We start from the raw sequence: 14,108 nt of genomic DNA on the forward strand, positions 1-14,108 counted from the left end.
TAAGATTCAATAACACTTTATTTTGTTACAAAGGAAAAATGTACATAAAAACACAACATTTAAATTCACAAAACTGTAAAAATAACAAAAACAAAATGAAGAGGTGTTTGAAGAGGATTTAAAAATCATGCTTATAAATGGCTACATAGAATTGACTGTAACCTGAGGTCAACATCTATGCTCTAGTGGCCTCTCAGAGAAAAGTACAGCAGAGAAATGACTTTTCTGTTTCAAGGCTGAGCAACACAAAAAGAAAGCTAAAAAGGTTTGCATTAAAAACCATTATCCACATTATGAGACGTTCAAATAAAATTAAATATACATTTTTGGATTTTCAAAAATGCTTGTGCAAGAATTTAAACCCCAAATAAAAACACACAAAATAAGAAACAAACAGAGCTGAACAGAAACTTGGTTCACAAAGCAAAAATTCCAAAGATTTAAAAATGAAATATTTTTTCCACTTAGGCTTCAAGGCCGTCTTCGCTTGACCGAGGTCTTCTCCAGCACCCAGTCAATGACCTTCGGTAACAGAAAATGTGGTTTTTATTAGCAAGTTAGATTTAAAATAAATAAATAAATAAATAAATAAATAAATCAAATGGAGAATCTCTTTATGTTTAGATTACCTGCTTGACGTTGCTGCTGGCTGCCTTCTTCATCTCATCATGCAGGCCCCGAGAGGTTTTAAGATCCTTAAGATCAAACAACACAATATCACTCATGTTGAAATAGTGTGGTACATTCACACACATGTTTTATGGGGTTTTTTTGTGTGATTGTTTTGTGTTGCACAGATGCTTTCTTCTGTGAACCTGTCACAAACTGACACATGTGTTTAAACCAGCATGGGTGTTGGTTGTTCTACTCGTGGCATCACTATCTTTTCACCAAGATAGTGCTTTATGGAGATGATCAGCTAAAAGGTTACAGTTTTAATAAAAGTGAAAATGTTTTCATGCGACAATTTTCCCCAAATTCTGAGTGTATGATTATGAAAATGTGATATTCCTTCATATAATCTCGGAGACAAACAAACAATCGGTCAAATGAAAGGACAGCACTGACTGTGTGTCACCAGTGTAGAGACCAACCTTGAGATAGAATTTGGAGATATCAAACAGTCTTTTGCTGCAGGCGTCAAAGCACTCGTGCTCAGTGTTGATCCCGTGGAGTTTGAGTGTTTTAGCTACAACTTCCTGCAACATCTGAGGAAACAATTGGAAAAAAAACCAGTTGTGTTTATTCCCAAACCAACCGACAATTAACTGGTTCAGATAAACTCATTTTAGCTTTAGCTCCTTTTTCTTAAAAACAGAGGTCATCAAACGTCCTGGGAAATGCCCTTGAACAGAATTATGTCTTCACATTCCACGTGTGCGCTCGATGGTACAAACATACAAATATTTCACTGGCAGCGTTGACAGGGAAAACACGTTCCTGAAATAAATAGGTCCATCATTAATCTTGTCATTGCGACTGTTCTGAGAAAAACAATAAATTATTGTGAGGAATCACTGGTGCCATTCAGTCTCTCCAGAAGAGGAAAAAACAAAGAGGCAGCTTTTAATCTCTGTGCTGTATAAACTCTACTGCCATCATTATTTCTGAACTGTTCTTTCCTACTCTAGTGTTTGGATGATAAGCCTGTTTGCATAATCAGAAATCAGAACAAGTCAAAGTTGGGATGCAGATCGTGAGCTGTACATGCATGGAACCATATGGAACGCTGCGTTTGTGTATGCACATGTATACACGCTTGTGTCCACGTTTTTCTCATTTTTCATACACGTACATGAGACAAGAAAGAGTGTGTGTGTGTGTGAGCATTAAGACAGACAGCAGGTGATGTGGTAATAGTGTAATTGTTTAAGTGCTTCTGCAGCATTATGATGCAGCCCACATGTTCACAGTGATCACATGCAAAGCATTTATCTTTGGTGGAGCTGATGAAAATGATCACCTGTCATAGGAACGGCGTGTGCGTGTGTGCGCTTGCATGTGTGTGTTTAGCGGAGTGTCCTGCTGTCGGTCTACTGCTGTGTGTACGGCCAACTCCTGACTTTGCTTCTGTCAGCTATAACCTCATTGCACTTGCCAAACCATTTACTTTGATCTTGACAGCTTAACTAGAAATGTGATTTGAGCTAGACTGGCTCCACCCACGACAGTCGGCTGATTAAGCAGCAGAAAAACTTTGCTCCCTTGCGACCGGTGTTTCCTCAACGCCCGCTCTCTGTCCTCCTCGTACAAAGCGGGGCGTCTTCTTGAGACACCACAAACCGAGCAAGAACAAAAAGAGCTCCTGGATGTCCTCCATTTTTGTCTGTTGTGTCACATTGTTGTGTCACACCAGCACAATGTCACACTGTATATGTCTGTAACGCCGCCATCGGGCACAGTCAACAGCCTTTACCATTACAAACTGTACCACACTGTGCCAAATAGGGCTGACATTTTCAAATCACAGGAGGCGCAACATTTGTTAGCCAAAATGATATGTGTGTCTAAATATAATTTTGGATTAATTATTGTCTTGCCCTATACACATCTTATTCTACAGACTGAAAGGAACATCTTTCCTTCTCACAGATCTGCACAGTAATTATTTTGAATACGTTTTCTCGATTGGAAATGAGAATAACGATGTAAAAATTAGCATTTCCGATATCGCAAATCATTTCTCAATCGCAATTCCTGTCAAAATAATCGCAATTAGATATTTTTTCAAAATCGTTCAGCCCCAGTGCCAAACTGAACCGTACCACGATGGAGACAGAGCATAATGTAGAGATTCAGTGGCATAAGGAACACAGGCAGCGATATCCATTTCCATCATTAGTGCTGTATCATGATAGTACTGTGTGATGGGACTTTAGGAACGAGCAACAGCCACTTTCCAGAGGGCACCTTGAAGGCAGCGCAGCACTCCTGCTTTCATTAGCAGCTCAAGTTTGCCGAGCCACATGGGAGCAACGTCAGCCTGTCAAACCGAGGAAGATGCAAAGAAACTCAGCTGCTCGCTTGTTTGGCCCTAACCATTGTGAAAATATGACCCCAGATAGTTTACACAGCTGAAGCAGAGTTAGTTTATACATGCTCAGATGCCATTTTAAAAGAGTGAGTGAGGAAGGAGAGAGAGAAAAAACACTTGCTCTTCTCCTCATTTAAGGCATCAGTGCTTTCATCATCATATCCTTGATCAAAGCATGCTAAACGAAAGGCCTAGAGCTATTAAAATTAAACACCAACTGCAAGTCATACAATTTCCTATACAAATATACAGCTAATGAGTCGTCAAAGTAGTTTTTCAGTACAGTATTTTTTATGGAAATTGCTAACCTCAAGTCAAATTACCACGAGAATATGATTTAGTGCCTTTGACAGAACACATACTTAAAATAGTCAGCATATGAAGAAAATAACATAATTTAAATCCACATTAACAATAGGAGACCACAATAAATGATCTTCATTTCTTTTATAAACCTGCACTAAACAATCAAGTGTGATGAAAACTCGTTTCTATGGTTACAATAACTCTTCATTTATGCAGAGTGTGTGTTTGTTACAGTAAAGTTAATAAAACATGCCACCACTCACATAATGAGCCACGCATACTTACCCTGTTGTGTTTCTGAGAACGTGACTCTTTGGCAGCAAGTTTCTCCTCTGACTGAACATGTTGTGTCTGCTGTGGAGCTTTAGGTTTATCAGCAGCAGGGAGCGTCACTGAACCAGGACAGTTAACAGTTAACAATAGGCATAGTCACATGGAACAAGTACATGCTTAAAACAGGTTTACCGTGGAGATAATGTGGCATAAAATGAAATGAAATGTTCAGTCTCCACACAAACACAGATGTTTTCTCATCATTTTTGTAATTACACATCTTCTTAGGACTAACTGGGTGTGTGCAGCCTGAGCCAGTCTCTTAACATCTCTCTGACTCATGTATCATTTTAATCAGCACATAGCATTTTGTGACCTAAGATAATCCAGCATTGTTACTGTCGCTAAGCTAAGGTTTAAACACCTAGAATTAATCAAAACACTTGTGTGGGTGGATGTGGAGCAACATAAATTTCAGGGGTTGTCATGTTGTAATAAGACAGGCGCAGATGTTGCTAATAACTTTTACAATGGCACCATTGTGATAATATGACCCCTAACATAACTGGTACTTTTTGGACGCTATAATCACAACCCTGTTGGTGCAGATGCTGATTTTGTAGCTCCCATAAATTTGGGGGTTTAGAAACACTCCCCTGTGTGTAATTTACCTGTTATGTAGCACACGAGAAAAATAGCTTAGTTTATATAAAGTCATGTAAAAGGCATTCCTAAAATAGTGCTTTCATGAAAACCATTGTGTGATAGAAAGAGGAAAAGTTACCCGAGGATGTCCGTCTGGTGACTGAAGAAGAAGCAGTGATGGAGGCAGAAGTGGACTGGGATCTGCTTGGCTGTTGTCTGAGAGACCTAATGACAGGGTGCGTCCCACTGCTACCACTGCTCTGAGAACAGAGCGAGTCGCTGCTCTCAGACTTCACCAGCCTACCTCAGTCAAATGGACGTAAGAAGACAAAGCAAAGGTTACAAATCTGAACATCTACCACCTTACAGATCATACATACATGTTTGTGGACATAAAACAGACCAGAGTGTAACATTCAGGTAAGTTTATGTTCGCATAATTGCTATGAAATAAAAACCACTTGGTTTTCATAGCCTCAGAATAAGCCTTTAATGCATAGTTTTGATGCAGCAACTTCTACAGAGACCATTATCGTGCACTGCCACGTTTCTATAACAGCACAAATTGTCAAATCAGCCAGACCACACCATTTTGAAGCAAAGCTCATTGCGCAAACTATGAAGAACGCCATTCTTTTTGCTCTGCGATGCAAAGGCCACTGACATTAGACATCCTCTCATTGTTACACAGTACACTGGACATTAAATGCAACATCATCGTACCTCTTGCGAGAATAACCACCGACAATGTCCGTGTCCCAGGATCTACGCTTGAGTCGTGCTACGTCAGCATTCTGCAGACTCTCTCCGTCAGGTACACTTCCTGGTTCCGACATCACGGCAGGGGAGGGGGCGGGACTGTGGGCGATGGGGAGGGCACATGGCTCTTTGGTGCAGGTACTTTGGGTCTCATGCCGGATTAGGCGGGACTGGAGCCTCACAAAGGCCTGGTCCCGATCCAAAGACCGCTGATTGTCCAAGCAGAATCTAGATAAACAATTTAAATACATTTTTTAGTAGTAATATTACACAAAAAATAGAAACAACTGAGACCAGGGTGGCTTTTATTTACAGGCTGAGCTTCCACTCATCCTGTACTGCAAATAACTAATTACTATGGCTGACTAGCTGCTTAGCACCTAAAGATTCTTACTCGATGCCATGGTAATGTGACGCTGAGGCCTTGTCGAAGGGCAGTTTGCTTGCTCTCCCCGGAGAGAGGTCTGGTGACAACTGAAACACATTAGTACTGAACAGAAAAGGGAGAAAGGGAAGTGGCAGTGGGGGAAAAAGAGGGAGAAGTAAATTAATTGTTTGTTAAAGTCAATGTTTAGTCTCTTTGTGATATTTTCTTCATTAATACACACACGTATATGAGACTACTTTTCATTAGAAGGTTGTTAACTTACCAGAAAAGGCTAATGATTATGATAGAATCCTCATTATGGCCTCATACATTCAGTAATGCCTCTAGCTGTTAACTTTAATCTGATGTAAAACTGCTATGTTAGCACAGAGCCAAACATGACAACAGAACCTACCCTCTATTGATAGCCAGTGGCTGTAGCTCCCCAGCAGGCAAACCATCAGATGTGAAGTGTTTCAGAAGCTCCTTGGCATCTAAGAGAGCAGATGTCTTCTGACTATCTTTGGGACCCAGCAGGCTGTCACTGGAGCCTGGACCTAACAGTCCAAATCTGAAACAACAGTGATAATCAGACGCATTATGAAAATTATGAATCAATAATGCTAGATAAAGGCATCGCCACACAGAGTAAATCCCACTTACCTCTTCCTCTGTCGTCTCTTCAGCAGGTTCTCTATGTTGTGGAGGACGCTCCTCTCAGGCCACTCAGACGACTGGTGGGAAACAGTCTGAAAAACTAAAATGCCCCAGCAACAAGTGTTAGAGTTAAATATATTAGGATGCAATTATATAACACAGATACACTGTGCAGCCAGTGAGCTCAGTACAGTAGCTGATGTGAAAAGAGAGGAGGTTGAAATGATACAGAACTGTGCAGGAGTCTATTACATTTGTTGTTTTAACAATTTTATAATGACCACAGAGTATAGTTATTTCTCAATCACCTTTTTTTGGAACACATCCACAAAATATGGGAAACATGTATGCAGTTTTAAAATGACATTTCCTTCAGAAATGAAGGTTTCAGTGTCAAGTACTTAGTGGAAACAACTGTGTTTTATGAGGAGTAGAATTAACTTCAGGAACGTTTCATGGGCGCTTCTTTGTGTTGTGCGTTGCTTCTTTGCTAGTTTGTTGTCATACTACAGTACAACAAACTAGCATTACCAGTGCAAAGCTGCTACTGCCCGAGTCTGTCTTGACATAAAATGAATCACTTCCTGTGTGCAGACTAAGCGATATCTTAACACTGCTACAGTGAGAAACAGAGAGAGAGTCATGTCCGTGTTGTGTGAACTCCTGTGACAATGGCTTGAATATAAGGGACATTTGTTAATATATAAAAGTTGCACAACAGCTTAAAACACAGAAGGGAAGAAATATGCGAGACTGTTTTTGTGGAGAAACAAGTTTCCCCGGCTAATCTTGAGCAACAATTAGAGCATGGCATAAGCATTAATAAATAAACAAACCTATAGCACCCTTTCTACCTATACACCAGAAAATGTAGGCAGCTCGTACAGTCTGATGAAGTGTAGGAGTTAAAGATGCTTTTACTTGAGCCAGGTCAACACAGTGAACTCTAGACTGCACCCTGAACAAATCTATGCACCCAATACATCAGTAAATGTGCAATTTTCTTGTGTTTGGGTAGACAGATTATATGTTGTCTCTTGGGTACAGATGGAATGTGATCCATCTGTATGCAGCAAGTTCCCCCAGAGGAAGTGTGTGTTGCATGTACTTAATGACCTGAGGACATAAGTACATTATACTGTATGAGGAGAATGAAGCTCTCTGCCAGCAGCTTGACAGCCCACACAGTCATTCACACCTACAGGCCATACAGATACACAAATCCAAGGCATTCCTTATAGATTGTGGATGCTGTTTATTGCTGCAAATGACATTTCTAGACCAGAAGGTGGGCACACATCACGGAACAAATGATGCACCTTAGACTATTTGCCTGTACATGCTGCATATAATTAGAGTTACTTCTGTTTTTTGAAGCTTGCCGTGTCTCCACTTTACAATGTATATCCTTTGTTTGAGCTTCTGGAGAGCTTACATGTATAACTGGCACAGAACATAAAATCAAGTGGTAGCACACAAAAGTCATAATGTACACAAGTCTGGAGACAAATGGCAGTTTTGCTGCCTATTCTAATCTAATACTTTTTCACATGCTGAAACACAGCCTGAATCCAGTAAACACTGACAGTTAAAGATTATGACGGAAAATGTTGTGCTTAAACTCAAAAAATAATTGGCAAATAATGTCAAGATATTTATGACATGAAACCCGCACGTCTGTGAGCCCCACAGCTAAACCTTTAAAAGCAGCGCCGCCCATACTGTGCACATGTAGCTGCAGGCCTGGGACTTGTTTCACTGCCAACAATTTTTCTGTATAGTATTAGTTGGCACCGTTTCCTGAAAATGTCATCCTATGAATGTGCATGTCGTGAATACTAATGCAATACACAGTCAAGTCAGAATATGTATTTAGGTAACTGAGTGTGAACAACATCACCTTTAAGAAGCAAAAACATCAGTTAGCTTGTTTTAATTAAATATAATAATACATTTAAACCACCAATCAAATTGAATAAATGATTATAAATACTATATTCTGTGATTAACCTATTAGCTTTGAGCAGGTGTACATTTTTGTCCCAGTCTTCATACCTGATTTTTTGGCAGTCCCCTGCTTGTTGGTCAGACAGGCGGCAGCCGGGAGCAGAGTGGAGTCCAGCATGTTCAGATACTGCTCCCTTGCCAGACTTAAAATGGCCTTCACATCATTGATGGGTATTGAAGTTGAGTTGTACTCTTCCTCTTCTTCTTCTTTCTGTCCTAAAGACACAAAAAGAGGCTGGATTTAGTAGACTTTAGTTTATAGCTCACTGGGACACAAACACTCAGGTGGAGGATTTTGAAATCTGTGATAGCATTACATAATACTCTGTAAGTGGGTTATTGACTGGAGTCTCCTGCCAAACGGACGCTTCTTTCTTTGTATTATTTTTCTGCTTTATTTTATCATTACATAGGGTAATTGTTAGTCATTAGCCTGACATAATAAAAATGCCCAAGGCTGTGATGACATCACAGGGGCCAAAGGTGGGCAGTTGAAATGATATGGATAAGGGTTTGTGTGAAAGAGATTTATTACTGTCAAAATGGCAGGTCAGGTTTCACCTCTCATTCTGAAGATGCCTCTTAATAAAGAAGTGAAATGTCTATAAGAAAACCCAGTATACACTATCTACCATATCTGTAAGATAAAGTTTCACGATAAAAAGTAATAGTTAAGAATTCTATATTCATTTTAACAAACAATTGAAAACTCAGAACTGCATCAACTCTCTCACCTTCACACACATATGCAGGCAAGCACACACATGCACAACAAATCTCAAAAACTTAAAAACAGTACTTTTAACTACTGAAACTTATAAGGACGCGTCTTTTCCTGATTTAACACCAAGTCAGAATGTTGCAATGAAATTCATACTTTCCAAAGACAAGTGCATATACTCAACTAGTAAAACTAATTTCTCTGTTCAGGAATTCATGTAAATAACTGCAATTTCACACCTTAATCATAATATCCTTTCCTATTTTTAAATTTGACAATTCATGAACAACATTAAAAATATTATATCATCTTGGTTAAAGAGCCTCTACACACTGGTGTATTAACCATTACAGAAACATAAAACAATCATTTTGATAATTACCAATGCTTTGGGTGGTGGTCTAATACATTTTGTTGTAAGCACTGTGTATGCTCAAGAACACATTTTATGATATTGTTTCACTTACAGATGGAGTTTTCTCTCCACAGTCAGCATTCAACATCTAGCATCTGACATTATCAATTGGACTAATGCAGTGTTTTGTAACCCGTTTTTGAAGAAATTAGCAAACAAGCAAACGCTAGGATATTTCCTTTTCAATGACACTGCAAATTGTACAGCATGTGCTTTGTACTCCCCATTAAAATTCTAATTCAATATTTAGCTGCAGTGGCTGTGACATGCAGGAAAAATAACAGTAATATAGTGAAAAGTACTAATTAAAGGAGGGCGTAAAGGATGTCTAAACCACCAGCCAAGATAAAGGTCAGTTGAGGATTAACTAGATTATCTCTAAAATAAATCCATCCTCAGTAAAAAATGAGCGAAGAGTTTTTCCTGCATTTCGCTGTTTTTAAGCATCAAGTGATGTTCCTCCTGAGGAAACCACAGTGATTAGTTAGTTTATAAATCTGTTCCCATTATCCAATGTCTCCTCTACTGACACACAGTGAGGGGGTCTCCATAGGTCACCCTGCTTGGGTGTAATATGTTTTTAATTGACATATCGCAGTGAAGTTAAGATGCTGTGCTGAGAGCTTTTAAAAAGTAATTAAAAAGTACTTAAGTAAACCTAGAATACAACAAAAAAACTGGAGAAATTCTGTCTCACTGGACTGTTTGCAGTTTAATTTGCTCATAATGTTCAGTTTCCCCCCCCCCCAGAGCCACGGTACAGTAAAGTACAGTGCAGTGATTTATTTTCAATTTCAGGAGATTTTTAAATGTCACACTTACTGCGATATTCCTTAAGTACCAGAGCCTGAACCTGGGTCACCTTCCTCTCTCTCTTCAGTAGGCCGTCTCCTTGGAGACAAGGGAGAGTACTGAGGATCTTGGCTACATTGCCTCCTGATCAAAGAGAAAGGAGCAGTGGAAGGAAGGGAGAAAATGACAAAATGATTTGCTATACTCAACGGTGAATTGCTCGGACAGGAATTTAACATTTGAATAATTGTCTGGTGAGATCAAGGTCAACAGGTGGTACTTCACCGACTTCACGTAAAAGTCAGATTACTTCATCTGACAGGAAGCCTGCCTTACATGCCCATAGCTTTAGGTTACTCTCTTAACCCCAGTTCTCTGAGTAGCATGAGTGAGATCTCTTACTAGGTCACAGCAAGACATTGAAACGAATGCTAAGAATGAGAACCCACTCCACAAATTCACTCCTAACATAATCCCAAAACCCTTTCTTTTTATTCTATTAAAAAAGATTTCTTTTAAAAGTCTCAAGAGAACACTCGGAGAACACAGGGTAAAACGCACAAAACCATGTTAGCAGTAGCTCAAATGAAAAAAATCTCTTTTTGTACCAGACCAGTGTGCTGAACAATGACAGGCACTCAACCTCTGACAAAGACGCCACAAGGGCCTCTGCTCCAATCAAGTTGAGGAGCAGCTTTAAGACAAAAGGATGTTTGAAGAGGAAACAAACTGCTGTTCCAAAGTAGCATGAAATGTCCCAAAGCATCAAAAAGATGGAATGATAGAATTATTCTCTTTAAATATGTATGCAGTACAACAGGAGCTAGTTAGTGGGTTAACCAACAAAGCTTCAGTATTCATTTCAAAATGTCTCAACCAGACAAAAAAAGAAAAGAAAAATGATGGTGTGCAGTGGAGATGTGTTAAAATATAGATGACTGAAAAAAAAAAAAAGGAAGTTGACAACAGACCGCAACAGACATGTGGATACTTTTGTCCTGTACAGGGAAGCACCATGGGTTCCCCATGTAGTGTTTTGAACTGGGATTGCCATTAGGTTAAATGATGCCGTTGTACATCATTTAACCTAAATCACCTTTCACTTTTTTACCATCATATGACAAGTTGCATGTTAGAGAGACACAAAAACATAGCTGTAGAATCAAGAGCACACATTTTACCTGATGAAGAAAGACACTTCTCTCTCATCAACCCCGTAAGGGTTGCCATGGCAGCTGCTCCATTAATTTGACTGGTTGAGTGCAACATCCTGACCCTGCAGGATCCAAACCCAGTATCGTCTGCTCCCTGGACCAACAGGAAGAAGTGAGCACTTTCACCTTTCACCTCAACATCAGGCACTACAAGGTGAGGTAGAGATCACATCAACAGTTAACCAACAACAGCAATATATACTGCTTTTGTTGTGCAACATCTCATATCTCAGGCTCTCTCTGCATAGTTTATATCTCATTTGTCCTAGCTTGGCCACTTTCTTTCATATGTTTACTTCTACCTCATAAATTGTGAATTATCAACAAGTGTATTAAAAAGTGATTTTTATTTTCTGCAGAGATCAGTTTCCTCAAAAGCATGCATATATCAGTTATGTCTTGTTCTCATTTGTACATGGTACATAATTGATTATGTCCCATGTCCAAGATTCCTTCTTCAGTGGAAGGCTTTTACTATCTACTTTAAATGAGTAAAGTGCCATTTAACAATTTCAAATCACCACATACAACAATATGGCTCCAAAATGTTGTTGTTGCCAAAAGACCGTTCATTTAATGCGACAGGGATCTTACCAGGTATGGACTTAAGCCTCCGGTCTATAGACTCCCTCCAGCGCTGGGAGCTGATTTGGCTGGCTGCAGCCTGGGTGATGGGAGTGATTACACAGGACAGACTGAACAATGCCCCAACCTGAAGATAGAAACACATTTGCTTGAACATGAACACACAGTCCTTTCAGACCCATTAATCAGACAGAGACAGAGCAGCATATGTACCCTCTAATAAACATTACACTGGGGACTAAATAAAATGTTTGCCTGAATCCTGCACCAGACTGTCGTACTTATAAGAGCACATCTTATGGCTGATACCTGTCCACGCAGTGACCTCAGCTGGTCCAGCAGAAGTTTAGCCTTTGCTGACTTTCCACACAGGCCTCTGTTTGTCAGTTGTCAAGGGATTGTTTGCCATTTAGAAGAAGAATTATAAACATCCATTAGGAACATTAATAATAGTAAAAACAAAAAAAGACAATTTCATAATTTTTACATTCAAGACGGATTTCAAATTAAGGATACAGTTCAAAACAGGAGCTGGACATCACAAAGCTGGGCAGGTCTGACAGATTAACCAGCTGAACCAAGTCTAAAGCCGGAGCGTAGTAATGAAAGACCTGCAAACACAGGACAAGAAATAAAGAGAGTAAAATAAGGAAAGAAAAAAACAGGGAAAAAACAGACATAACACAATAATGTCATTCCTCATGTCAGTAAAGAAATAAAACCGTATAGGTCTTAGTGTTTGTCCTAGTTATCAAATGAGCTCATTGTTATGAGGAAATTCATAATGTATATGTGACATATGGAAAAACATTAGCATAAAAAAAACACACATCCAGCACAAAGAGTGAAATACAAATCTCATCATTTATTGAACTTTAGTGCTGACCCATTTCTCACAGATTCCTATATAATAAGAGTAGATGCAGGTTTTAATGACCACTGGTTAAATCTCCAGTTTGCTGGTAAGACCGGTAGGTTCATTACTTTCTTGTCCAAACTAATGTAAAGTCTGACTAATGCAGTGGCCAAAGAAGACAGAAGCCAAATAGATCATTAGGGCCTACAAAATTGAATTGCCCTCATTAGTTACAACTACTTAAAATGGTCCTATATAACGACTAAAAATTGCATATGGTTTTTTCAACAAATTAATTTACTGTCAGTGTATCTTCATTCAGATGTTGGTGGTGTTTTGTTTCTAGGCAGGATTTTACGCATTATTCTTATTTATTTATTTTACACAGAGTATGTTACGTCAGTAAATTCTGTATATTAATACTATATGATTAAGTGATCAAGATCTTTTCCCTTTTCGACAAACAGGATTGAGCCTGTTAAATAAATATTTATTATATGGATAAAATATATCAAAGTTTCTATTTCTAATTTACAGAATAATGTTTACAGGATAAAAAGGTGAGTATGAGATGATCTGCGCTTTCAAGCGGTGATTATACATTTCGATTAAAATTACGTTTTTAGCAACACTAATTAGCTACACATTTTCCCCTTTTTAATTTAAAGTCTTTTAATCCTTGTAACTGTTTGTGACCTGTATACCAAACAGGAGAATCTGGGATTTTTGTCTTAAGTGAATGTCTCATTCAAGATGCCAAAACAATTGCAGATATGCATAACATTATAGGGGTGAATGATTAATAGTTTTAAAATCAGTCTGAAACACAATTAGCAAATCACAAAAGCTGAAGGGTAAACTTCGTTCTATAATCCATGCCAAGTTCTTATCGATAAAAGTTAATTCTTCCAGTGGTATCTGATGTGATAATGCTCCATCATGTTTTAAATCCATTAGACAGCAAAACTGAACTCTAGCTTTAATCTCAATCACAATATATGTCAGAAAAATCACAATTAGACATTTTTTGGAAATTGTTTAGCCAGATATATACAACCATGTTATAACCTGACAGTTTATTCACGACCAGCAGAGGAGTTTATAAATCTCATTCTAAACAAACACTTTCTGTTTCACACTGCAAACTATGGCCTATAAACCTGAGGGTGAGCAAGTATGCGTCTTAGTAATTACCACAACAATTAGTCCTGACAGTGAGGCATGCTATTCGTTTTTGATATTTCAGAGTTTACACAGTGCATGTGTGTGTGAATGCCAGTCCTTATACAGTCAGCCATTCCAGCAGTGTGGAGATGGTGATTGTTCAGTTATTTTTCATCGCCATCTGCTTCTCTATACCGAGATCTGATGAGATCAAACAACACAGACACATATAAACACTGTCTCACTCTCGACAGAGACATTAACGAATAGCACACACAAACGTACACAATCAGCCCACAGATATAGACACTGT

General features: G+C 38.8%; 1 protein-coding gene across 1 annotated transcript; it reads right to left on the bottom strand.

Annotated features, from left to right (window-relative positions):
* Positions 1 to 408: 408 nt before the first annotated feature.
* On the bottom strand, positions 409 to 12,386 carry LOC122761669 (mdm2-binding protein-like; the record flags this gene model as incomplete). The annotated part of the gene is made up of 15 exons (XM_044016905.1): positions 409 to 522; positions 630 to 695; positions 1,095 to 1,208; positions 3,626 to 3,732; positions 4,398 to 4,558; positions 4,982 to 5,245; positions 5,412 to 5,507; positions 5,800 to 5,955; positions 6,048 to 6,141; positions 8,097 to 8,264; positions 10,007 to 10,120; positions 11,158 to 11,337; positions 11,785 to 11,902; positions 12,085 to 12,151; positions 12,292 to 12,386. Coding segments are annotated over 15 exons (1,851 nt in total), but the record flags the coding sequence as incomplete, so codon positions are not given.
* Positions 12,387 to 14,108: the final 1,722 nt, after the last annotated feature.

The sequence above is a fragment of the Solea senegalensis genome, unplaced genomic scaffold (genome assembly GCF_019176455.1).
Source record: "Solea senegalensis isolate Sse05_10M unplaced genomic scaffold, IFAPA_SoseM_1 scf7180000014859, whole genome shotgun sequence".
Lineage (NCBI taxonomy): Eukaryota > Metazoa > Chordata > Actinopteri > Pleuronectiformes > Soleidae > Solea > Solea senegalensis.